Source organism: Larus michahellis, chromosome 4 (genome assembly GCF_964199755.1).
Source record: "Larus michahellis chromosome 4, bLarMic1.1, whole genome shotgun sequence".
NCBI lineage: Eukaryota > Metazoa > Chordata > Aves > Charadriiformes > Laridae > Larus > Larus michahellis.
Window position 1 is genome coordinate 12,193,231 of NC_133899.1, and position 22,883 is coordinate 12,216,113.

Sequence of the window (22,883 nt, forward strand, 5' to 3'; positions counted from 1 at the left end):
TTTGTCTTAAAGCTAGTGATCCTATGTGCATATTTAAAAATGCTTGTAGAGTGAGTTTAGCAGTAAAGAACTAACAGCTGATGTTTTTGGCTTCATGGCTTCGGGGCCGCCGAGGTTCTCAGTGGTAATTACTGCTGTAGGACTGAAGGGTTGAAAGAGCCTGACATGAACTGTTCCTTACGGACAGTCTCTCTCTGGAAACTGTTGATAACAGCAGTTATTCAGACTTGAGTTGTTAAGAAACCGAGGTACTACATTTGTGCGTCTTGAGCCCTAAAGCACATGGTGGTTGTGGAAGAACCTTTCTGCATTTTTCTGTTTGGGAGAGAAATATGCTAGTGAACACATGCTGCATTTATACTTACAGTAGACCAGATTATACCCAAACCAGGTAACATTAACACTTCTGCTAGCTGTTTTGAGGATTTCTACATGTCAGTTTAAGCCAGAACTTTGAAAGAAAACTGCAGATATTGCAGATGAATAATTTAGATTATTTGCTATGTTTGAAAAAGGTGAGGAACTTCACTGCTGCCTTTGAAACTTGTTCATTTCATGGATTCAAAAGGTGGTGTGACTCTGCAGAGGTAATAATAGTCAGGGAATGGATGTGATGGATCAAAAAAAGTCAGGGATTAAAAAATAAAAATTAAATGTGGCGAGGGTGCTCGGACAAGAGAGTTTTGGCTTTGCAGCGTTCGTGGAGGGTAGGACTATGGGCACAAGAGGCTGTCTTACTAAGGAGTTTCTGTAGTAGTGCAGGCTGCAGAGGGGTTCCTCATGCATTCTCATCTGCTTGGTGGGTTTTGGCTTGCTTAGGCGCGTTGCAGGTGGCAGAGTTGGTTGAACAAGCCAGTCCTTCTTGTGTTCACACCAAACGGACTGCCTCAGGATTGGTCCTTCTTTATTTCCACTAGAATGTGAAATTTTGGGGCCTACAGAGAATATTAATATAACGTGCATGGTTTCTCACTCCAGGACGCATACAACATGGCGGAACTGCAGGTCTCTATTCAAACCAGCCCAGCCTATTCCCTCTACAAGAAGAAAGAAAAACCAACAAAGCTGAGCAGTTTCTTTAGTGACATGTCCCCAGGCACGCAGGAGCAGACCAAACCATCAGCAACTACACAATTTTCTTTTACTAGTGCAGACTTTGGTCAATACTTGTCAGATGTCGTCAGAGATGCCGACCTTCATCCCCAGGCTGTGCCCCAAGACTCACTGCAGGTGTTTTGCACCGAAGGAGAATGCTCGGTTGCGAGCAGTCTGAGCACCCTGAGCTCCTCTGGACTGGGTGAGGGTATAGTGTATGACGACATTAAAGAGTGGGGACCAAAGTTTGAGAAACTAAGTGAACTGTACTCACATATCGATGCAGAAGACCTGTAGATTTACCGAGTCTACTATTTTCAAAGTGGGGTACTTAGTCATTCACATACAGTGTTTAAGAAATAAATAGATTTTTTTTTTGTCACTAAGGTAATAAAGGACTCTGAGAGAGCCTATGTATCTAAGCTAAGACGGCGCTCAAAGCACGAAGAAAGTGTGCTGTGTGTACTGTTTTCAGTAGGACCTTTAGCGATTACTTGAAGAAAAAAATGCACGTTGTCTTTTTCTTGTGGAAATGAAGTCCATGTTCTATTATACCCATCTTGTTTCCCCGACTGAGCTTCAGTTACAGCACCTGCTCACTGAACGTAGCGCAGATGAGAGCCCATGGATCCAGGTAAAGGATTGGGATCTTTAACTTTGGTTATAGCTTAATGAAATCCCTTTATGCTGTCATATAAATGTAGAAAATTAATTTAGGCACCACACATCAAGTCAGCTGCTTGCAACTACTTTTCTTAATTCAAAGGCCAGGTTTTCTAACACATACTAGCCTCAAAGGTCACTAGTTAGGCATTTCAGTAGCAAACACCACAGTTCACCATAATCTCTCATTTCTAATGGGCTACTAAACTGAGCCTAAACTAAGGACCAGCCTGAACCACGTCATTTCCATCCACAGTCCTGTCCCTCATGGTTTGCTAAACTTCCTGTCATAGAAGCATTACAGTTGTGGCCGTGTAGTGCCTTGCCAGGAAGAGCTGACTGGGGCTACGGATACATTTTTAGTGGAGAAAAACCCAACGTCCCTTGGATGTGGTCAAAATACCTCGTGTGTTTTGGATGTCAGAAGGCTGAATGTCTTTCCTGTATCCAAAAAAGAACTTCGCTCAGCACTGGGACTTCTAAAAATAAACCCTGTGATAAATAAAACCCTAAAAAGATAAAATAATTCAAAGATGTTAATTTTCCAAAAACCATGAATGGTAGCACATAATAATACAGGCCTCCCTCAGATATGTTATAGTAGAAAATAATGATTTATTGGAGACAGAGAAACACAGGAAAAAACTAAAAGTGGTTGCAGGGGGTAGAATATTATGCTCTAAATTATCAGTCCTCTTTTCAGACCATTTAATGTCCAGCTGGTATGCTGGAATATTATTTTTTTTAACCTGACAATATTTGGAAAAGAGAAGGCTCCATAAAATTAATTTTGATATTTTTTTTTTTTTTTAATTGAGACCGGTTGTATATCTAAATGGAGTAAAGTGCAGCAAGAACACAATAACACAATCTTATTTTGTGTCATTTATATATTATAATGTGTAAATTATATATGATCTTATCAGCTGATACTATGAATATATCATATAGAGTCTGAGGTAATTTATTTTATTAAAGCAGAAAATAATGTATTGTAACAGACATTAAAACTGCTTTGCTTACAGTTGCATCAGTAGCATGTTTTGGGGAGGTTAGGCTTTTATTTTTTATATATATTTAAAAACATAAATAGATCATTGCAGTCTGCTGGCTAGATTAATTTGTGCATTTCACAAAAGAGAAATGTTCACACAGTATCTTGTTCTTGCGGGCGTTTGTGACACGCTTTGGAAAATGTTGAGCAGTCAACCAACAGTTACACACTGCAGATGATGTGGCGTTTTCACCTGCAAAAGCTAAATGCCATTTTTGGCCATGCCCAATAGTTTTGATTCACAGGTGGTACATAGACTATGACTTTGTTAATTTTACTGATACATTTACCTGTGAGGAAACACGGGCTAAAATATCTTGCAACGTTCACAAGTCAGGTATGTCAGATTCTGTATTTCATGATCATAGCAGTCACAAATGGGATATGGAAAATGAAGTAAATATATCCTATGCACAAAAATCTATTCCTTCCCCAAACAGCACTCATTTTGTCTGCGTACCCTGTGTTCTTTCCATAACTATGGATATGCTGTCATTTTCGCTGGTTTTAATTGAATTTAGCTTGTAAGCTCCTTGGGGCAAGGACTGTCTGTATTTGCCTGCGAAGTGTCATGCATATCTAAGGCACTGTAGGAATAATAAATAAGCCTTCTGTATATGATGTCTCTTCCTTGCATATATTTAAGGTTGACTAAAGCTTGGACTCTATTGAATTATTTCTCTCTCAGCTTTGATCAGCTGCTTCCACAGATGCGAGTCATGTCCGCTGCTCCGTCTGGAAAGCCGAGGGAATCAGCAGTTACTTCTAATTGATGCGTGGACTCAAGACATGCTACCATTTACAGACCAGTACTTCACCCCGATATCCAAGTGCTTTTTGCATATAGCATGGTTGTGCATTTTGCAACAGGCAGACGATTAGTCTAAGAAGAAGGAAATCCTTAACTTTACATTCACAGTGTGCAATAGGACGCGTGTCCCAGTACAGAAGGTGGATGGTGAAAAGATCTTGACAAAGAGGAAGAATTGCAAGACAGTAAAACACCTCAAAACACTCCAGTTATTTTTCCTTCCTCTTCCTCCCCAGCCTGTGATCTTAATTCATTCCCAGATGACTACCAAATCGAGGTTTGCAACACAATGTGATCAGCAAAGGAGTCAGTGGTGCTTTGCTCTAAATGTGTCACCATCTATTGAGCACCTGGAAACAAATTGAACACTCTCGCCTTCCCAGGAATGTGCCCAAATAACCTGATTACAGAGTATTGTGATATGGAGGTTTCTTTGTTGAAGCTCTTGCTCCATCCATGACACATTTAACTGCTCAGTGGGTGAGGGTAAAAGCAAGCCCGAGCACAACTGTGTATCTTGGTGACTGGAGCCACGCGGGCAGCTGGGCCGTGCAGGCACCGCCGCAGAGCTGCTGGGGCTGAGACCCCTCCTGTCACCATTCCCAAACAGGCCATTTGGAACCCAACCTGTACGTCGCTTCTTCCCCTATTACCAGCATGGCACTAATTTGTAAACAAACATAAATTATAATAACACCCACAACCTTGGAGCTGCTTGTACAATTGCAGTTAGCCATATGTTTTACAGAATATACACTATAAAACAAAAGGTAGAAAACATTTTAAGACTGCTATAGGAACTTGTGTAGACGCAATCTCAGTAATAACATACTCATGTCATAGCTGCCATGCCCTATTAAAACCTACTTTTACTCTTTCTAGAGATTACTGATTAGCTCACTTAATTTATCTGTTTTAATTTGCGTGCTGCTCTTTTAATTACTGGGCAATTTTTGAAATCATATCCTCGCTTGTTCTGCATTTACACAGACACATACAAATATTTCAGTATCTCTACAAAAAAGCTTATCACAGCGTAGCACTGACATCGCCCAAGAACAGGAACAGCTGGTTGACAAGAGAAAGCTCTGCAACGGGTGAGAGGGGGAGAAAAAAAGATTGAATAAAACCCCCCACTGGGTCCCTAGGTAGTGGGATTTTCAGTAATCTGGTACTTTTCTTAATCTTCTTCCCCGTTCTTTACAGACTTTAAACATGTAGTAAGAACACGTTATTTAGTATAAAATATTTGTAAAGGTCTGAAATTTAAATAATCATGTGGATATTAGTATTTAATCCGTCTGCCTGTCAACTACATTAATCTTTGTGTTTTTTCCCCTTTTAAAATGATCTTCCAAGTACATAACATGTAGCCAAGCTGTATGAAAGCTGACTGTCCTTAGGTCTGACCGACTGGCTCCTACCAGCAGGTTTAGAAGGGAAAGCGTGGCTGTAAAAGCAGCAGGACTAGGCGAGAAGAAGAAAGTCGAGCATTTTCTTAATTATAGAAATGCTAAAAACCATGGTCATTTCCTGGGGATTTAAGTAAACAGCTCACACCACACTATTGGTAACTTGATGAACGAGGACGTTTTGAAAAAACTGATTCTCTAGAACCCAGAATCCCCTCAATGCAAGCATACCGCATTATGGTCACGGTTCATTAATTAAATTGATCTTATAGAAGTCCTGTCTGTACCTAATTAACAGCGGTGACGAAAACTCCCCAAAACCTTACTTTAAGAGTAGCACTACACATGCCAGGATGGGACTGCACTCGCGCACAAGCGACAAGACATGCTGGACAGTTGTCCGTATCGCTCGGCACACCCCGCTTCTCCCTGCCGCAAGAACGCTGAGGCTTTTAAAAGCTTACCCATAGCAGGACCTAATCCAAATAAAGCCCTTCATACACGTAACTCTTCTCTCCCAAAGAATCCATGCTTCTTTTCATTGTGTAGGAATACTAAAGCGTGAGCTACGATGTGGAAACGGGCAGATCCCTATTGGTCAGAGCAAGCTGTGTTTACTTCAAAGGGAGTAACTGCCTCAGTCTGCTGGCCTTGCTAGACGTAAAGTATCGGGTGATGACTGGTAAAAATCACGGCTGATACACCTTTAACTTGTAACAGAGACAGGAAGTCCAGCAAGCTGTTAAAACACAAAGATGATTCACGAAGTCAGTGATACATGCAATGGAACAAGCGTGAGAAACGTCAGAACTTCCTGCTGAAAAATACTTTACTTTGCTTTCCTCCATACGGACTGAAAAAAGCCCATTCCCTAAACTGCGCCTTTCGCAATCCATCTCAACATAAAAACCACCAAAAAAGTGATTTTCAAATTACACAATTTATTTAGTATACAATAGTCATTACATCTCTTTACAACAACATATTATAAAATAACTATGTTAGATCTCACCGGCAGAACAGTGAAACAAGAAATGAAAATATACTTATGGATCTCAAAGGCTTTTCTCCCCTAAGAACACTCCGGCTACTTGATAACATTTTGTCTCTGCCATCTGAAAAAAGTAATTCATTCCACAATTCCACCGATAACGAGCAGCTTAGAAGTCCTTCTGGACAACACGTAACATACACAAGAAGTCATGGTGGTGCCATTCCCATTGCCAGTTATTTGTGAGATTTCAGAAAATTGCCACGAGGGTTGTTTCTGGGGGTGGCCGACACTTAATACTGTGAAATAGTGATGCCACGGCAACTGCTTGGAAATAAGGTGCATCAGGGTGACGTCGCTCAGGAACGGGTCAAGTCATTTTTTGAAAAATTGCACATTTTTAATGCAGTGAGTATAGATCACAGGAAGTAGCGAAGATAGCGACCACACCACTAAACCACCACCCACCTCCCAGAAGCCTCAGCCTCCTACGCCCCACTCCAGGCAGAGGAAAGGTGTCACCGCGGTGCCCCAGCCCCAGCCAGCCTTGCCCAGCAGCCCTTGCTGGGGCGGGACAGCCTTTAAACGAGGGACAGAGAAGCAGCTGCTCCCTCTCTCCGAGTGCTGTGTTGGTGCCTGTGCTGCTTCCCTCTGAGCTGGTAAGGGATTCTGTTCCTTGGCATTTTCCATTTTACTATTTTAAGGACACTGGTCTTATGAATGCTGTACTACGTAGTCACTGAAATACGCCCTTCCCTTTTAGTATTACATCTCTCTGGTACGGGAATTGTTGGAATTGTGTAAAAGCGTCACAAGCTACCTAGGCTTTACAGACTGTGAACTGCAGGAGTTAAGCAGTCTCCAAAATACTCTACATCTAATGCCTCAAATTTCTGGTGTGCTACTTTTTATGCTTTCCCAAGACCAACGGTGGCTTAGGGTCTTACTTTGTTTTAAAAAAAAAAAGAAAACTGAAACAAAATTGCACTTGATAGTTTCTACAAAAAGGTTAAATTTTTCCTTTGGCAACATTAGAGACTCTACTTTTGAAAAAGGTCTATTTAAAAATAATTCCTGTTATAGTCAGGACTTAGTCTCAGCTGTTACCTACAAGCAAGCTCTAACAGTGAGAGGGTACCACCGGCTCTCGGGCTCCCTCACGTCAATCAGAGGAAAGTTACTGCACCTTTAAAGAAAGATACAACCACATTTTAAAATAAGACAATACAGCCTAGACATACTTTACCTTACGTGTGCTTGTTTTCAATTACTGTAAGGCACTCATTGAGGAATTCACTGACCCATGCTTTCAGCAGGAACAGGCATGCATCATTACAGGCCTAATTAAAGTTTTAATGCTGATTAAAATGTTTTATTACCGCATTCTGTTAAACTGCAGTGGTCTCCAACCTCATTAAGGGCTATAGGCTAGAAATTACTCGTGAGTTTCAGCCGCTCAGTTTAACAACCCGGCTACTGTCAATGTTTGATTTAAATACAGCCTGATTAAAGCACACTTGCCTTTTGTGTTAGCACGCAAGTGCAGAAGGATGTTGAACATTGTTTAATGAGTATTTACTGAATATAAAATTGTTTGAGCATGTGACATAACCATCTCCAGCTCTTCAGCAATTTACCCCAGTACAACTGAAAAGGGAAAACATTTAAATCATTTGGAATTGGAACACAGCTCAGTTGTGAAAGCTAATCTCATTACACATCTTGATTAAATTAAATGCGGAGTTTGCTATCAGTAGCACTTTAAGTTTCCCATCATTGGAAATTAATTGCAGTGGTAATTATTATAACCGAGTTATTTGCACAGGCCACAAACGCTCTTATAGGTGTTCAAATGTTAATTCAACATTGGCCTAGAGGCACTTGATTATTACAATTCTGTTTTTCATAAGAAACAAATGAGCCTAGTGGATGTCTAATTAAAGCTGGAGAGTACTGTTAGACTTTCAATCAGATTTCATCTCTAATTTCAATATAAAACCAAAGCAGCGCTAAAACACAGCAAAAGTCACGTGTTATCTAGATAGCATTTAGACAGTCAATGCAATTCACAAAGTTCTAGCCAGCAAAAAGACAAAGGGTACAAACAAAATCACAAATTTCTCAGAACTGAGGCCTGTCTTCTCTTAATCTTCCAAGTCAATTTAAAATAACTGCGGTCTATTTTTTAGGATAAAGAGCAAGGACACAATGATTTTGTGCTGAAATATACAGCTTTGTGACTGAAATAACATAAAGCAAAACTCTAATACCTGAACGTATTTTAAATACCTAAGTTCCCTGCTGATTTTAGAGATGAATTTTTCTTTTGTAAGGTTGGCAGTGTTCAATTTTGGCATCCTACTCCTGGAATTCACATGGGGAGAAAAAGGATCCCCTGTAGTTCAGAAACTAAATACAAAAACCAGTGGTGTGAGAATCCAAGCTGAGAAACTTGTTTTTTCCTTTGTTCTGAGCATTTTACGAGGATACAAACATGCAACATGTATCAAGCATGCTCCAACCTTTATTCTCATTAGAAATACGTAACACTCCATCATTAAATGCTTAACGTTATAAAACAGTATGTTTCTGTGTTACTAAAAATGTGGGACAATGATTGAAATTTTACTCTTCCAACTTGTTGGCTGATTCTGCACTCCCTGATTCTGCACTCACACTCACAAGCTTGGAAACTCATATCCGCACACATTCCCAAAGAAGTCAAAAAAGAGGCACTAAAAGAGCACACGGATCTGTCGAAGAGGATCAGATTGTAAGACAAAACTTCGTTTTTGTGACTATTTTCAGGATTCACAAGAATAACGCCTACTCAGTGTAGGAGCAGCATGGCCTGCTTTCATTGAAGTTCTATCACTTTATAATAAAAACCCAAACTGCTGAGCAGAACCCGACGGGCCAGCTGTTCTGCTGTGCTCAGGTGGGCTGCTCGTTCTCTGTGTCTTCCAATCAGTTACAACTGGAAAACAATTATATCCTAGGTGTTCAGAAGGTCAGACTTCATAATCAGAATGGTCCCTGCTAGCGTTTATTTATGAATCTATGAAAATTTTGGCAACATCAAGAACGTTATCAAAACTAAACTGTCTTAAAAAAAAATCACTGTAATTAGACAAGAAACCATGAATGTAAAATGTCTTACAAATGTAACACGTTTGTAAACAACTTCTGTGTTTTCTAACGTGGGTCCTAGCATTATAATACTGAACTTGAAGCCGTGGTGGGAAATGTTATTTATGCTTAGCAAGTTTGTAAACGTGGAATGTTTTGTTTTGAAACACTCTAGTGAAGTGTACGGTGTAAGAAGGCAGGTTTTTTTTAATTTCCTCACAGAAGCGAGGATACAACGAAGGTTTCAAATCGGGTTCGTTCTCTCCCAAACCATCCATGATCTGTAATGAAATTGAAGAGACTGGTGAAATACCTTTAGCCAGTTCACAGTTACAGGGAATAGCAAGAAGCTAAAAACACCCTTGACAACGCATGCAGAGGGTCAGGCTGGCCAGGTTTGTTAACAGTGCCTGTGTGAAACATGTGGGAGGAAGAAAATAACATTCAACCTGTGAGATGTCTAGTATTGTCTCTATTATGGATGAGGCTGATGCGTCAGAGGCACGTATCTGCTTCGAGTTGTGCGGTCTGCTGTGGTTCCACGTTAGCCCCAGCAGCGCCTCAGAACTCCCCTGACACAGTGGGGCAACACAACCGTCCTCTGGTCCTGAGGGAACCCAAGCTACGAAGTGATTTACACTCTGAAAGGGAACACTATTTGTGCACTGCTAACCTGAAGCTCATCAGGAAGTGATTACTAACTTTGCCCAGGCTGAATTCCGTCTTTTTTTTATTATCAAATACCATTAAAAGCAAGCAGCGTTCAATCTGGCGATTCTGAGAACATCTAAAGGCTGCCTTAGATTTTACTTCCCACACTCCTGATGAAGTGGAAACAGCCCAAGCTACTTCAAATCGTAACTCTATTTCAAAAAGAAGTTAAGCAAAACGTATTTTCTTTAGAAATTTTGTATATAATACTTACATGGCCGTTAGCTATATCAAGTAAGTCACGTAACCGACAGCCTCTACTGTGTCTTCTTTCGTAACAAATGCTGTCTTCTAGGATCACATAGTCTGTGCCAAAGGATCGCAGAATTCTGTAAACGTCCTCAGGAGATCTCTTGGCATAGATCTGATAAATCTATAGAAGAAGAAAACTAAGCTCTAAGACGCATGTTTGCTCTTTCATGATTCCTTTATCTTGAATCAGAGAAAGAAGTGAGACTGATAATCCATGTGATTTGAATTAAATACTTAAAAAAATAAATTAAAATAAATGTTTTATTCAGTAGCCACTTAGAGTTTCTATGTTATGGCTACTATGATGCACGAGCAGTACTGCTGCTGCCTACAAAAACACGGGATGGTGCTGCTCTCTGCAGAAAGGCCTTGGCAGATGCCCGTAAAACTTTCAGAATGTCCAAATTATAGGAAAGGCTAGTTTAAAACCATCTCCCCAGCTGTGTGAGGGGTTTCTCAAGGTGGCTTCTATATAAGATGTTACGTGCTGCCCTGGGAACTGAAGGGAGAATCAGGCAAACTAGGAAATGCTCCATGCCAGCTGGGCAGCAGGATCTATTAATGCCAACAGCACCCAAACCAGCTCACTCAGAAGTGACCGGGGTACAGTCACTCAGACACACACCAGCTGCCAGAAGCAAGTTAGCAGATGCTCAAAGTACCACGAGTTTCACAGAAGTTAAATGCTGGAACTGTATCTGAAAATAAGTCAGTTCAATGAGGAGATCAGGCGATGTCATTTGCAAGGTGCCATTAGAGATTGCGTATGTTTTCTGGAATGGAGCTGCCGATATGGATAGGGATTAATTTAAACAATCAGGATACTCTTACCTGTTTTGTTCTCTCTCTCAGATTCTTATCCTCATAATGGGGATGATTAGTTAATGTCCGTCCTGTGCACAGTTTGACGCCTGCTAATAGCTGCATGCTCCCAGCAAACACTGCTGTGTTTGGAGTGTTTGACCTAAACAAATGTTGATAAGTCTGAGGAATTCTCTGCAGGGGCATCTTTGCATTGCTTCTTACACATCAGAAGGAAAAAAAAGACTGAAAAAATATTTTTCTGCCTCTCCTCTATTCAGGGAGCAAACTGTTCAAGCAACTGTGTGTTCTTCAAATATGAAGCGGATAAATCACGATAATACTATCTAACTGCAAATAAAAAATTTACTATGGACTATGAGGAAATTTAGGGTAAACATGATCCTGAAAAATTTCAAAGTACTTCCACATTTTATATTGGGTTCATATACCCTCTGAATATTTGTAAATTTCTATATCCTAATTCTCTTAATATTTCAAGAAACTTATTGTGGCTTAGATTTGTATCAGATATATAAGGTATTCTATATACAAAGCATTATTTAATCTGAATGCTAAAACTTCTTGTTACTGTCCCGGCATTCACCATTCACTCGGAATGAAAATTTTGTTACGTGAGACATTAATCCTTCTATTCCGACAACTGCGGGAGAGAAATTATGAAAAGTCACCCCAGTTGCAAAGAGCAGGGCGGGGGGAGCGGATGGAGAAGATGCCAGGTAGAAACGCTGTCAATTATTGGCATCGTTATCTCATCTGAAATTCAAAGCCAAGTCTAGAATTATTACCTAAACAACAGTCTTGGTATCTCAGGATTGGCTCAGTTTTGGGGCCAGTTTTGTTTAATATCTTTATCAATGATCTGGACGAGGGCATTGAGTGCACCCTCAGTAAGTTTGCAGATGACACCAAACTAGGTGGGAGTGTTGATCTGCTTGAGGGTAGGAAGGCTCTACAGAGGGACCTGGACAGGCTGGATCGATGGGCCAAGGCCAACTGTATGAGGTTTAATAAGGCCAAGTGCGGGGTCCTGCATTTTGGTCACAACAACCCCAAGCAACGCTACAGGCTTGGGGAAGAGTGGCTGGAAAGCTGCCCGGCAAAAAAGGACCTGGGGGTGCTGGTGGACGGCCAGCTTAACATGAGCCAGCAGTGTGCCCAGGTGACCAAGAAGGCCAACAGCATTCTGGCTCGTATCAGGAATAGCGTGGCCAGCAGGAGCAGGGAAGTGATCATGCCTCTGTACTCGGCACTGGTGAGGCCTCACCTCGAGTACTGTGTTCAGTTCTGGGCCCCGCTGTACAAGAGGGACATTGAAGTGCTGTAGCGTGTCCAGAGAAGAGCTGCCAAGGTGGTGAGGGGTCTGGAGACCAGGTCATATGAGCAGAGGCTGAGGGAGCTGGGCATGTTTAGCTTGGAGAGGAGGAGGCTGAGGGGAGACCTCCCTGCCCTCTACAACTACCTGAAAGGAGGTTGGAGAGAGGTGGGGGTTGGCCTCTTCTCCCAGGCGAATAATGACAGGACCAGAGGAAATGGTCTGAAGTTGTGGCAGGGGAGGTTTAGATTCGATATTAGGAGGAATTACTTTACTGAAAGAGTGGTCAGGCACTGGAACAGCCTGCCCAGGGAGGTGGTTGAGTCACCATCCCTGGAGGTGTTTAAGAAACGTCCAGATTTGGCACTTCAGGGCACACTCTAGTGGCAGAGATTGTAGGGTTTTTTTTTTTTGTTTGGTTGGGGTTTTTTTGTGTGTGTGTATGGTTGCACTCGATGATGTCAAAGGTCATTTCCAACCATGAAGATTCTATGATTCTATGAAATACCCATAATGAAAAAATGATTTTGTTTTTTGCTCACCTTCTTCCCATCAACTTTACAATCTAAAATACATGTAAAGGCACAACAGAAGGGCAGAACAAAAAGATAAAATTAAAAGTGTCAGGCAACAGAGACTGCTGTAATTAGGCTAATTAAAAATGGCCATAGTACGCTTAAGTGTTTTCTAGCACTTAGTAAGCATATAGCCGTGAAAGTTCTATGAAGACTAAAACAACAGAAAGAAGCATATGTTAAATCAAGTAAAATGAAATTAGAAAAGAACGTGAATAGTTGCCTGATATCCACGTCCATGCACGTGTCGCACCTGTCCTAGTCAAGTAATGGTGACACTTTGGGGTGCCTTTTGAAACTGCAGTTATATACTCAGCCTTCTTTAAGCTCCATGAGCAGCTTGAAAATGTTAAGAGACAAGTATTAAATTTTATTATTGCCTCTCAAGAGATTATGCTTAGCAAATGAATTAATAATTACAAATCTTTCCTAAAAATTTTTGCACTGGTACATTAATCTCATCTAGGAAGAACAGAGATAATATTAATAGGCCGGTTTAACTTCACTGATAGTCTAGTTTTTCAGCAGTTTATAAAACCAGTTTGATTTTTAAAGTCTAAAAATATTTAATCTCTTTTAAAATTTTCTTTTTTTACTTAAAATACTCAAAGCCACAAGTGTCATGAAGTAAACGTTTCATTAAAAGAAATGAATTCATCTTAGAACTTAATGTTATGCAAATGAAAAGCTGTCAGAGAGGACTCATCCCCAAATCTGCAGGAAAGCACCGTTCTTTAGGCTAAGCTGAAAGGAACGTGGACGAGGCTCGCAGAGGGACTTGGTAGGGCTTAGACACCTACGTGAAAATTATCATTTCTCAAAGCAACTTCAACATGTTTCTCTGCTTATGCCCGGGCTGGGGAAACTTCCTAGCGTGAAAAGTCTGTTTCTGTGTTCAAGATTAGTTCAGATTTCCTAACGCTCTGCAGGACTCGTCTCCTGACTTGGCCTCACCAAGGCCATCCAGCCCCTCTGATTCTTAAAAAGCCCAATATAATGCAAACTTGCAGAATCAAATTTTCTTTAAAAAAACCCCCACAACAAGTACCAAAGGCAAAACCGCAAGAAAACAACAACAAAATGTTCCCAAGAAACAGCCTGCAGCCTCTTTTCTTACAGAAGAAAGCTAGAGGAAATGGTGATGGTGCCCTTTTTCTGTAACTTACTGGTAAAAATGCTTGTCAAAAATGTAGAAGATGCAGGGTTCCGTTCCCAGACTGACCCGTGCTGCTGCCAGAGCTCCTGGAGGACTCTTTTCCCCCACTTTACTGGCAATGCCAGGAACACAAACCTGGCGTTTCACTGGATCTCAGTGCTGTGGCCAGATGCTTGGAAGGCGATGCTGAGCTTCTTGCAGTGTCTGCCCTCCTTAACTACATCTTAAAAGAAGTTCAGCTGGTGGCTGTTACTGAGCATTTATCTTCTGAAACAGCCACCAGAGGGAGACACAACAATTAGCTAATATTTTTCAGGTACAGGATAATTTCTACATTTTATGCAAGTGTCTTTTTCTAATACTTCTACCCGAGTCAGCTGCGCTCTGTATCCACGGCAGCTCATGTGCTTCAAACCACTGACTGACACTTCTCTATTATAGAAAAACGAAGCAATTTTTACAAATGTCTGAACAAATGATGTATAAAATGAAAGGATAATTTGTTTTATAGCTTTCTGCCAAGCTCCATACCACACTGCCCAGCCTGCAAACAATTTATTCTGTACAAAATGTCACTAAATAATGACAAGGACTTACAGGTCAAACTGATTTACATTATATAATTTAAATGTCATTCCAAGCAGACCTGATGGCATTTTGAACAAATAATCTCATTTATTTTTGAAGCTCTAAGCTTTCAACAAGTTAATTACAGCTGAACTAATGGGTAAACTAAGCACTATAATACATCGTATGAAGCTTTTCTTTACCTACACTTAAGAATTTAGAGAATAACTCATTAAAAATAAAAGGGTTTTACAGGTACTGCACATCTATGCCTAACTTGCACAGACTCTCAAAGTGGTAGCAATTCTTTCTCTTATCAAGCTGCTAAAGAATTATTGTGAGCTGTTTTTAAGGAAGTGTTACAGAAATGTCCAACATTGCAATTATAGGTTACATCATTAGAAATAAAATGGCTTTTTCTATTAAAAGTCCTCCAGAGTTGAACTCTGTAGTTGGTTTTCAAAGCCATAAAATCTGACAAATCTCAGATTATTCCTTTACTAGCTCCTGGGTGTGATACGAACCTACAAAGCAAAGGAGTTTGAGAAAAGGAGATTCTGAAAAGGTGTTCTCAAATAGGCCACTTCAGGTTGGTTTGTTTGTTTTCTTTAAAAGAAAGTCTTTTTATTTGCAGAATGCTGTATTAAAATACTACAGGTTTAGCTGCAAATGATAGGCAGTAAAGCATATTCAGTCAAACTGTCATGGTTCTTTTTTTTCCCTCTGGTTTGGAAAGACTGAAAATTGCAAAAATGGAAAACAACAGCCACAAAGAAAGAGCAACAAGATGCATTTTTGTTAGTCCCAACCTCTAATTTTATGCATGCATATTTTGTTCACGTAAAGGAGTGCACCTACACAGTTGGTATAAACCTAGTTCTCAGGCATTATCAAGTTCATGCCTGAATTCTACTGACAAATCAGTCAATGACAAAGGATAAGCCCAAGAATTTAAGAACAATAGTTAAAAAAAAAAGTGTAAGATTGCCTTTAAAGTCTGGAATATGTGTTGCTTTCAGTGTGATTACCCTTGAAAATCAGGCACTTAAGTAAGAGCGAAGAGTTAAAATTTATAGCTGGCTTGAAATTAAAATACAGCCATTAATATAAATTACTAAATGAAAGAACCACCATTGAAACATGGGTATCCCATTTTTGTAACCTTAGGAGCTTTTTGGAAATCTGTGGGGTTTCCGCTAATATAAAAATTTGCCTGCTTGTCCCCAGCAGGCAAGCTGGGGGACCTCATTCAAATACAGCTGACATACAATTATGCTCTGCCAAATCTCAGTCTCAGTTAACTTTTCCACTGTTTTGGCTGTTGTCTGAGATTTCTAAGAAGCTTTTCTATGATTTTTGATAACTGCTTATGAAATATTCCACAATTCTAGACAGGTTTCCCCTTTAAAGGCAGAAGACATTGCTTCTTAAACACTTACCAGAAGTAAACAGAGTAGGGAAGTTCACGCTATTGATTTGCTCATTCTACTGATATTCTTCCCCATCTCACAAATGAGCATGTTGTTCCTGTTGTCTTAGGGAGAAAGACCAAAACTAAGAATTTTAATATACCTCCCATCTGGGAACACAGCTGTGAACTGTCCCTGGGTCACTGGCAGGACTTTCTTGACTCTCTTTTTTTTTTTTTTTTTTTTTCTTTTAAAGTTGAGAAAATGAGGTTGTGGGTAGGAAAAAGCAAGAGACTGGGATATGCAAGGTCATTATGTAAAAATCTGTGCTCTGCAATAGCTGCAGTCCAATACTATGCAGTAACTTCATTGTAAAGATATGAACCAGTACATCTTCCTGAAAATGCTATGGTAATTTTAGTAAGGGGAAGAGTAAAAAATACATCTGCAGACACTTCACAGTGGACAGACTAATAGTTGTCTATTATTCAGACTGTATATTTGGACAAGTTAATACGCACTTAGATCTAAGCAGATAGAAGGGTTTTCTTGTTGTGGAGAGATTGCAAGACAGATGAGTTATTCCTAATTCACTGCTATACATGACAAATTAGAGCTTCTCATACTGAGTTTTAATAATGAATGATTAGTTCCTGACGTGAACCCTGACAGATCATTAACTACAGCAGAAATATCAAGTGTTAGTAGAGTAAAATATTTTTCTTACACATCCATTTAAGAAAATCTGTCCCGCTTTGACAAACTTACCATAAATTTTGTTGACTTGTATTTAAAGCATAGATAATTAACTCTTCTTTACAGGAATAATATTTCTAAACACAATAAATTCTAAGTAGGAAATTTCCCTCTGTAATTGTCTGTCATGACTTAAAATGAAAAGCGGACAAGCGCCAGTTTAGCATTCTCAGCACTAAGAACATATGAAAAATTATTCTCATCGGATCCAGTCAAATCCAGTTCATGTCTGGGAATAACTCCACATGCATATTTTATGTATAAATCTATATATAACTCTATATATTGTACACAGGAGACCTGAACTATCAGATATTTACCATCTTTTAATAGAACAGTAGTGCTAAATGGAACTGGCTGGTAAACATTAGTCACAAAAACGTGTCAATATGGCTGCAAAAATTCTAAATGATGTAAAAAAACCATGGCCTGCTTTCAAAATAAGTCAGCGAAGGCTTGTAATATATTTTACTTCTAAATTACTCCTTCTAGTTTATGGATTACAGAAATACATCATTATGGAGTGTAAATATGTTGCTCTGGGTAGAATAGGCTGGGCGACTGGTTTCACTAAAGTTGACTGCATATGAAACCACAATCTGGGGCTCCAAGAAAACACTTCAAATAGTTCAATGTCAAATGTAGTAAATTCAGATTTACTTTCAGAATGTTTTCCTCCAGAACATGAATCTGATTTCTTTTTAATAAATCTTTGCCAGAGTTCCAAATAAATAAGTCCCAGAAATCTCTCTGTTCAGAACGTAACCTGCAAGGTTTCAGTGGGTACTGTATGTTACTAGAGAACAGATCCTTTAAATTCACAGTCCTCCAGGGAACATCCTGCTTGGCCCTTTTTCTCAGGACCTTCTATATGCAGTGTTCCAAACCGTTTCCACCTAAAAAATACATTCCTATGCTCTGTGAGAAAGCAGAAGTGATGAGGTGGGGTTGGAATGACGAACTCATACTCCTGAAAGACTTTGCACCTACGCTTAGCTGTGGCAAGTTCAAGTTCAATTACAAATATTTTGTTTATGGTTTAGAACATATATTGGGATTAACTCTAATAAGTATAAACAATTTAGATTATTTTAAAGTTCAAGAAACGGACTGTAGAGTACAGATTTTCCAGCCTTACAACTGTAGGCTTTTTAAAATTATGAGGTTGAAAAGAGAAGGACACCAGGATGGGGGGGAGGTAAAAATAAAATTATTTCACTGCAAAGGTCTATTAATGTGAAGAGGTAGCTATAATACGATGGAAGAAGCCTGACACCTCCAAACTGACCTCTTTCGGCTGGGAAAGCTATGTGTATTTATGGGAGCAAATGGAGTCAACTGGTTCCCTGACACACATGCAACACAGCAGCATGATGCCAGAGCAGAGCAGCCCGGGGGACGCTGCATATAGCTGTTCTCCACAGCCGTTAATATGCCAACCTCCTGATAGCCCATTCATCCTCAACTATCTCCATGGGTCACTAGAGTTCACTGATGAGCTGTGACAAATAAGGAGAACACTATAACTAAGAACATTAGATCTACACAAATAGCAGTTAACTTAAATAGAGAAAAAATCCTCTTACTTAATCCAGTTCATCAGCTCCACAGTGTCTGGGTCATAGAATTCTCTCAGCTCTGACAGTTCATCCATTATTCCAGGCCAGAACTATAATGGAAACAAAATAAAACAAACTGAAGACAGAATGAACAAAACAAGTTCTGGATCTTGAAACATGTTATTTTCTCTTAGCTAGTCTTGCCCAGCTCACGGCTAAGTTGCAAGACATAAGGATATCGACCCTTCTCACAGAGGACAGGTGGCTGGCATTGCAGTATGAATACACAGTTGCAGAGTTTGAGACCTGCAGCTCCTGCCAGATGAGCAGAAGGAACAGAATTACCCGTTGTGGTGAGCCTGAGAAGAACAGCTTTTCTCAGATGCGCATCTCACTGGAGGTTTCCAGAACTCTACTAGTTAATATCAGTTTGTATCTTAAAATCAATGGGAAACTAAAAGTGGCTACCAAATATGACTGTTGTGCATTGTCTCGACTTTACGAGCGAACCATTTCAGTTCCCTGGACTATAGGTTGAATGCTAATGTCTTAAATTATTTCCGGACAGACCAAGCTTTAAGAAAAGGAACAAGATAAAGGGGTGTCATGCAAAAGTTCAATACGTAACAGCCAAGCCATTGAACGATGCCTACGATTACAGGAGAAGGAGGGGCCCCAGCAATTAACATTAGGTTTGGAAAGGCAACTTACAACTACATTAAAAAACAGGTAGGAAATCTGTATCAGAAGTTAAAGTCATTAGATGTGCTGTGAATGCCATTAACGGCATTTCAGAAGTTTGCATTAAGAGAACCACTGAAGGAAAAAAAGAAGTGTGACTGAACAGCAACAGCCAACAGACTATTGGGGGAAAACATTTCAAAATTTACTGAAGACAAAGAATACATAAATCAAATTTGGAAGAGAGAAATAAGTATTGAAATTGGTTCTGAAAAGCTTAACCCTCCCCAAAAAAAGCTAACAGAACTAAGACTTATTTAAGGGTTTGTTCTTGTTTAAGCTAGTGAATATGCAAGGGCAAAAGGGAGCAATTAAGAGAGATAACGACAATGCTAATGACTAACTGATTGCTTTACATCAGTCTTTACTACAGAGGATGTTATGGTGAAACCTATTCCAAAGCTGCTTTCTTTAGATAATAAGGATTGCTGGCTTGCAAAGTGAAATGTCACAGGAAAAAAGTGTAAGAAAACCCGCCTGATAATCTAAAAAGCCATAAATCATCCAATTTAGATAATATTCATCCAAGAGTTCAGAAGGAATTTGAATGTGATGCTGCTGAACTACTTAGCAAAAATACGCATCCTTTCACTAAAACTGTAATTATGTAGGAGGACTGGGGAGCAGGAGATACAATTGGGCCGACTAAGATACTTATTAGTGTAACTGTTTACTTGATATATTTGTTGAAGTAATACTGGCTGGTAGATTGAGAAACACATAAAAGATAGTTATGGCAGTATCACAACCTTACAGTTTTGGGAAGTACAGTAGCATTAGACATATTTCTGCTCTTCAGGAAATCTTGAGAGATTAGTAAATAAATCAAGAAGTTGTGAAACGAGACCGTAGAGTCTCATATTGAATCAAAATTTCCTCTCTTCATTACTAAACTACCCTGGATAGCTAAACATTTTGAAAGCTTCGAGTCCTCCAGCCTGGAGACAGAAAGAAATGGGCTCTGCTTTGCTTCTAGATCTTGCTGCAACCTACTGAGAATCTAATGACTGTGTTCTCCACTGAATGCTGGGATTATTACATGGCATTCGCTAATCTACATAGGTTTTTCAAGTCACAATGTCTAACTACTGCAACTTTTGAGTGAGAACAAGCGGTTTTTGCTGGAGGAAAATTTTTGTAGTGGGACTTGCTATTACTGAATTTAAAAGGAGAATTCTGATGTAGCAAAATTTTCAGGTAACACTACATTTCATTAGTCAAGCCAAGAGAAAACTGAGGAACTTCAGGAGTTCTGAATACAATAGAATAATAACGACAAAGTAAATAAAAAGTAAAGCATCCAAAAATATGGACCAATAACACTGATATAACTACTTTGTCTTGTAAATCAAGTAGATGTCATATTGAGGAAGAAGTGTACTGTGACACAAGAAATGGCTAAAAAGAATAGATGGAGTATACCAGGGATGTAACGAACTGTTCAGAATAATGACTGGTATGTAAAAGTGGTTTCCAACTTGTAACATGCTCTTCTCTAGGGTCAAAGTCTTCAGAAAAAGAACCTGTTGTCAAGTGACTTAAATTAGCAACACAGGGATTTTGTTCTGTACCGGAACAATCTTAAGGACTCGTGACTTCCAAAAGGCTTCAAAAATACTTGTATAGGAAAAGGTAGGATGAAATGTTATTTCTGACTTGCATCAAAACCAAAAACAAAGCCAAGAAAATACAAAGGTGGCATATTTTAAACTGATAATGGGGAGTATTTTTCCTAAGGTATGTAATTAGTCATTGAAAAATATCACTAAGACTTAGAATCTGCAAAAATAAACAAAATAACAAACTCTGAATTTGACGACATAAGTATAGCAAGAAACTGATTAGGAGATTTAGGTACTAAAGTAGTTGTTTGTTCCCCTACCCTAGCTCCTTAGTGAATGTTAAGATAATTTTTAACTTTCAGGAGTAAAATTATCTCTCTTGTGAGTGAAAACATTACCCCAACTCTCTGTATTGTAGAAAGGTTTCAGGTTTCTTTCACATTCATTATCCCTCTGTCTCACAATCATGGATTTCATCCAGTATAACAATGCTGAAGTTTCTTATTGAATGTCCAGTGTGCTTTGGGTTTTCAGTGTACTTTATTAATAGTTGCTATCTCAAAATATATACATTGAGGATATACACTTGACAATTTTTAACTCAATGACTGTGACAAGAACCCAGAGATTCTTAAAAGCTTGCAGCTTTTCCCCACAACCAACCTACGTTTTTCATTCTAGCTAGAAATGCCAGACATAGACAATTGTGCTAGCCACAAACTTGGAGATGCTGAACAGTTCACTGTTTAGTACTCCTCAAATACAAGGATGCTTATTTTGAATTCATAAAGTGTAAGCATTAATTCTTTAGCCTCTGAGTCTAACTGAAAAACAAGTACTACTGTATTATTTATAGCTACTGCTGGCCTAAGAATGAAAATTAAGAATCTCCTTAGAGAAACAGGATTAGATATTACGAATAGAAATAAACATGATGTTTTCTTTTGTCATTTCTTCTACAAGCTGTCAAGCTTACAAAGTTTAAGTTTAAAGGATAAATACATACAGTACATACAGGGAGCTCTTCAGTACAGCCGAAGACTGCTCAGATCATTGGTTTATGTTGCGCTATGTGCTGCAATAAATGTATATGTTTGGAGGAAAAGGACTTGTCCATGATGAAGATAAGAATGCAACTTGAGAAATTATATGAATGGACAGTTTGCTAGCAAAGAAAAATCAAGATTATTTGGCAAAACCAGGAACTATAGACTTGATGAAGCTCAGGAATTTTAAATACCAACAATATATTTAGGAATGACTGACATACAGACACAAATTGATGGCTATTATGCTGTTGAGAGGTTAAATGCAATGGACACAGATACAGCTGAAATTTACCTGTAAAGAGTATGAATTGAAACATAAACAATATTTAGTACTGCATTATATATGTGTTGTGTTATCTGCAGCACAGCTGAAGTATGTATGGAAATACTTCAGCACTTTCATTTTATCTAAAAGACCTTTGTGCTACACTAATGAAGAAAATTTGTGTAAACAGAAATACAGATCTTGTAGATCTCAAAACATACTATACGTGAAATCCGAAAGATAGCTAGCACTGTAGCTACATTTCTGTTCTCAGTAAATCATTGTTCAACTGATATATTTGGGACTGTGGTAACCATGCGCCTCAAAAGAGGCTTTCATTAGCTTATTCAGGATTAGGTTAATAATCCCATAAAACTCCTATTTTGAGGAATGGCACTAAAGAATAGTTCTTCTGACAAACGTAACCATAACAAGTAAAGAAATACGAAATTGCACTGCTAGTAGTTCAAGAAAACTACCCATGATGATGAGTTAAACTTCACAGTGAATGTGCAAGGTGCTCGTGCAATTTGAGCAGTCCTAGTGCATGAACAGATAAATTCTTATTTGGAAAGGAGACAGATAAGTAGCTTCTGTTATTGAAATCTACTTGCACTGTCAGTTTGTTTCTAAAGGTTTTAGAGAGAGAATCTATAAAAACGTTCTCACAGAAGGAATCGACACTTTCTGGATTTCTCTCTGTAGGAATTTTTATTCTGACCATTGCCAGGGAATCTGGTGACAGGCTTTACCTGTCTGTCAGGCAGGCTGCTCTCCTGAAGGCTCACTAACTCTCACAGCTTTGCAGAGGAGACACACGCACAAAAGATACCCACTCCTCCAGCAGCTGAACTGTAAGAACTGACTTAAGGCAAAAAAAAAATAAAGTACTGAGGTGTGATATATTTCTTTATTCCCACTGAGCACTTTGAAAAATGGTATTTTTAGTGTCAATAAAAATTCTTTCCTGTACTTAGAAGAAACAAAAA

At 39.2% G+C, this 22,883-nt stretch overlaps 2 protein-coding genes across 12 annotated transcripts in view; one reads left to right on the forward strand and one right to left on the reverse strand.

Annotated features, from left to right (window-relative positions):
* LOC141741876 (neural-cadherin-like) overlaps positions 1-4,575 on the forward strand; it is an 84,575-nt gene extending 80,000 nt beyond the window's left edge. For 2 of the 3 annotated variants that reach the window (XM_074582994.1, XM_074582993.1), the window contains exon 37: positions 979-1,480. In XM_074582994.1, the coding sequence (XP_074439095.1) occupies positions 979-1,392 (414 nt within the window). In that variant the 3' untranslated portion in view covers positions 1,393-1,480. Of the gene's footprint in view, positions 1-978; positions 1,730-3,500 lie in introns of those variants that run through there. The other variant, XM_074582992.1, reaches the window with a different exon arrangement.
* Positions 4,540-22,883, reverse strand: part of DPY19L3 (dpy-19 like C-mannosyltransferase 3) — a 38,884-nt gene continuing 20,540 nt past the window's right edge. For 4 of the 9 annotated variants that reach the window (XM_074583001.1, XM_074583000.1, XM_074583002.1 and 1 more), the window contains 4 exons: positions 18,305-18,387; positions 10,950-11,082; positions 10,081-10,239; positions 5,957-9,436 (listed from right to left, as the gene is read on the reverse strand). In XM_074583001.1, coding sequence (XP_074439102.1) covers positions 9,275-9,436; positions 10,081-10,239; positions 10,950-11,082; positions 18,305-18,387 — 537 coding nt within the window. In that variant the 3' untranslated portion in view covers positions 5,957-9,274. Of the gene's footprint in view, positions 5,775-5,956; positions 9,437-10,080; positions 10,240-10,943; positions 16,088-18,304; positions 18,388-22,883 lie in introns of those variants that run through there. The other 5 variants (XM_074583004.1, XR_012586513.1, XR_012586512.1 and 2 more) reach the window with 5 other exon arrangements.